The sequence below is a fragment of the Trypanosoma cruzi genome, genomic scaffold, assembly GCF_000209065.1.
Source record: "Trypanosoma cruzi strain CL Brener 1047053515039 genomic scaffold, whole genome shotgun sequence".
NCBI classification, from domain to species: domain Eukaryota; phylum Euglenozoa; class Kinetoplastea; order Trypanosomatida; family Trypanosomatidae; genus Trypanosoma; species Trypanosoma cruzi.
The window spans coordinates 1-3,250 of NW_001849095.1; the positions used below are offsets into that span (position 1 = coordinate 1).

Consider the following 3,250-nt stretch of genomic DNA (forward strand, 5'->3'; position numbering starts at 1 on the left):
GCGGTGGTGTTGCGACTGCGGGGCGGCACGGTGGACAGAGCCATCACGGTTGGCCGTGCCGTGGACACGGTGCTGATGGACGGCGTGTCCATCACGAACGGCGTGGCTGTGGTGTTCGACGTTGCGGCGATGCTTCCCGGCGCGCTGCGCATCGAATTGAGGAACTGCGTGTGCGACGGCGGTGCGCAGATCTACGTGCGGGGCTACAGCGGCGAGCCGGCGAGTGACCGGAGCCTGGAGGTGAGCGTGAGCGGGCTGTCCGGGAGCTACTGCTCGCTTGTGTTTGTGGACAACCTGCCGGAACACACAAACGTGACGGTCCGTGACTCGACGATTGTGACGGCGGGCCCGATGCACTACTCCCAGCTGAGCGGGCTGACGGACGCGGTGGCGTCGCCGCTTGTGCTGCACGCGACGTCGCTGTTGCAGACGCAGCTGCGTGTGAGCAACACTGTGCTGAGGTCGTTGCACGCGGGCGGGTCGGCGGTATACGTTGGCGGCGGCGTGGACCTGCTGTCGAGCGCGGTGGTGCTTGACGGCGTGTTGCTGGAGGCGTTGGGTGGTCCGACCGCGTTCGCGATGCGTGTGGCGTCCTCGTCGCGTCTCAGTCTGCGGAGCCACTCGGTGTTCTCTGTGACGAACGTGTCGGTTGTGAGCAGCGGTGGCGGCCTTGTGCTTGGCGAGCGCCTCGCGGTGTTTGATTCAGTGCTGCGCTTCGTGGGCGTCGAGGGGTCTGTTGCGTCGTCGCTGGTGCACTGCGACGGTGGGACGGTCGGTGACGGCGGGTGGCTGGACCTGCGCGACGTGTGGGCGGTGGGCGAGGCGTCGTCTGTGGCGTCGCTGTCGGGGGTGACGCTGAGCGGCGGCGCCGTTTCGATTGCGCGCTGCGCTGCCACTGGCGTGACGCTTGTCTTCGGGCTGGCAGTCACGAGCGGCGTCGTGTGGGTGCAGTGCAACCGTGCCGGCGGCCGGGTGTTGCAGAGCAGCGGCGACTACCGCATGGCCGGCCTGCCCTCCGTGAGCGTGGTGCCGTGCAACGGTTGTGCGGCAGCGCTGGCGTGCTTCGATGCGCTGACGGCGTCGTTCTCCGACTGCGTGTGCGGCTGCCGTGCCGGCGGTGTGGGCGAGGCGTGCCTGCCGTTCGACGTGCCGCCTGCGAGGGCCGGCGGCGGTGGTGGCGGCGCGGAGGGCTGCGTGAGTGGCGTGACGCTGACGGAGTCGGTGACGGTTGGCGGTGGGCGTGCGACGGCGTGCTTCGACTCGGTGTTGTTCAGCGGCCCAATCACTGTGGCGGTGGACCTGCGCTCGATGGACGCGTTCGCTGACGCTCTGAACGTGACGCTGCGCCACTGCGTGCTTGCGGGCGGTGCGCAGCTGCGGATTGGTGGCCTCAGCGATAGCACGGCGCGTCCGATGCCGCACGCCCTCGTCAACATGACGAATGTGACGTCGCTGGAGGGCACGATCGTGCTGCATGGCGCGATGCCGCCGAACTCGAGTGTGCTGCTGGCGAACTCAACGCTGCGCGCGACGGTTGGCGGGTCGCAGTACGTGTCGATAACTCCTGGCCTTACGGGATACCGGTACGGCCCCGCGGTTGTTCTGGACGGCGTCCGGCTACTGTCGACGCGGTTTGTCATGACGCGGTCGACGCTGGTGTGTGGCGGGGGTTCGTGCGCTGCCATCCTCGTGGAGCGCGGCCTTGTCGTGAACCTGTTCAGCGTCTTCTACATGGACAACTGCGCTGTCGTGTCGCGGGCAAACGTGATGTATGCCCTTGTGTCGGACCTGCGTGTTGGCGGCGGCTCTGTGTTCTCCATACAGAACAGCTCGTGGAGTGCGCCGAGTAGTAAATTCCACGAAAGTGCGTGTGTGTTCAGGGACGTTGTGGTGGATGGCGGCAGCGTACTGCAGATTGTGTCCAGCAATTTCCGTCTTGGATTTGCCATGCTCATGGCAAAGACGTTGACCGTGACTGACGGCAGCTGGCTGGTGCACCGCAACAACGAGTTCCGCACCGCCTACGTTGTGTACGTGGACAAGGAGAACAGCTTGGCGTTCCGCGATCAGAGTGTGTGGTCGATAATTGACAACAAACTCACGTACGGCTCGTACTCGTCGACCATCGTACGCATGACAAACGATTGGTCACCGCCATCCGACTCGCGCCCGACCATCTACGGCATGTGCAACGAGGCAAAAGGCTCTCCTGTGACGGATTACCAAGAAAAGCTTAATATTGGGACGCCCGTGACGGTGTTGGACTGTGGTGCGTGCACTGTGGACGCTGTGTGCTTTGCAGCGAGGACGAGCAGCATCAGCGGCTGTGCGTGTGTGTGCGCTGCTGGCGGCTACGGTGACACGTGTCTGCCAGCTGCGGTTCCGGACGGCCTTGGGCCGCTCCCGCTCTCCGATGCCACCGACACGGAGTTCCGCTGCGTGCACGGTGGCAGCATCAGCTCCGTGGGCGATCCTGATCCCGGTGTGCGTGGTCTGTGCTTTGTCAACGTGACCTTCACTGCCGCGATTGTGCTGGACCTGTTGCATTTTGACGCGCCACAGCAGACACTCAACATCACGCTGCTGCAGTGCGTCCTCGTGGGCCTGTCGGTCAGGGGGAGTGGTGCGCGAGTGCACGTGAACGTGACATCTTCGATACTGGATTCTGGAGCGTTGGAGTTTAAGGGTGATTTTGGGGCGAGCTCCCAGATACTGGTGGTGGGCAGTACGCTTGTGACGACGTGGAGCCACGCCATTGCCTTTCCGGAATTTTCTTTCGGTGCGACCTCGACGCTGCTGCTGCTTGACAACCGCATTGAGGGGAATAGGTACGCACTTCATTTCCCCGTTGTTGTTGTTGTTGATGGTGGCGGGATCATTGTGAAGGGAAATGTACTGAGGACAGCGGGAAATAAGGGTGTGGAATCATCTGTTTGCGTTCATGCTGTTGACGTGAAGAACGGCGGCTACTTTGACGTGGAGAACAACGCGATGAGTGCGGTCGTAGGCGTTTGGTTTGTGAAGATGGCCACTGTGAGCACCGCGGGGCTGCTGAGAGTGGCGGACTGCACGTTCATTGGCAAGAAATATTTTTTTGATCCCGCGCTGGTGTATTTATCGAACTCTCTCATCCTTCAGGGTGGAGCGCAGTGGCGTGTGGAGGGCAACAACGTGAGTGCGGCCTCAGTATTAAGTATATCGCATCCCCAGCAGAAAATTAGGCTGTCGGGCAGCGGCACCACCGTGGTGC

General features: G+C 63.0%; 1 protein-coding gene across 1 annotated transcript, besides 2 other annotated features; it reads left to right on the top strand.

Moving 5' to 3' along the window:
• Positions 1 to 3,250, top strand: Tc00.1047053507397.9 (dispersed gene family protein 1 (DGF-1), putative; the record flags this gene model as incomplete). The annotated part of the gene is made up of 1 exon (XM_797840.1): positions 1 to 3,250. A coding segment is annotated over one exon (3,250 nt), but the record flags the coding sequence as incomplete, so codon positions are not given.
• Positions 1 to 3,250: a sequence feature (areas not merged during assembly with more than two copies in the genome that could not be assigned to a particular haplotype).
• Positions 1,164 to 1,251: a microsatellite.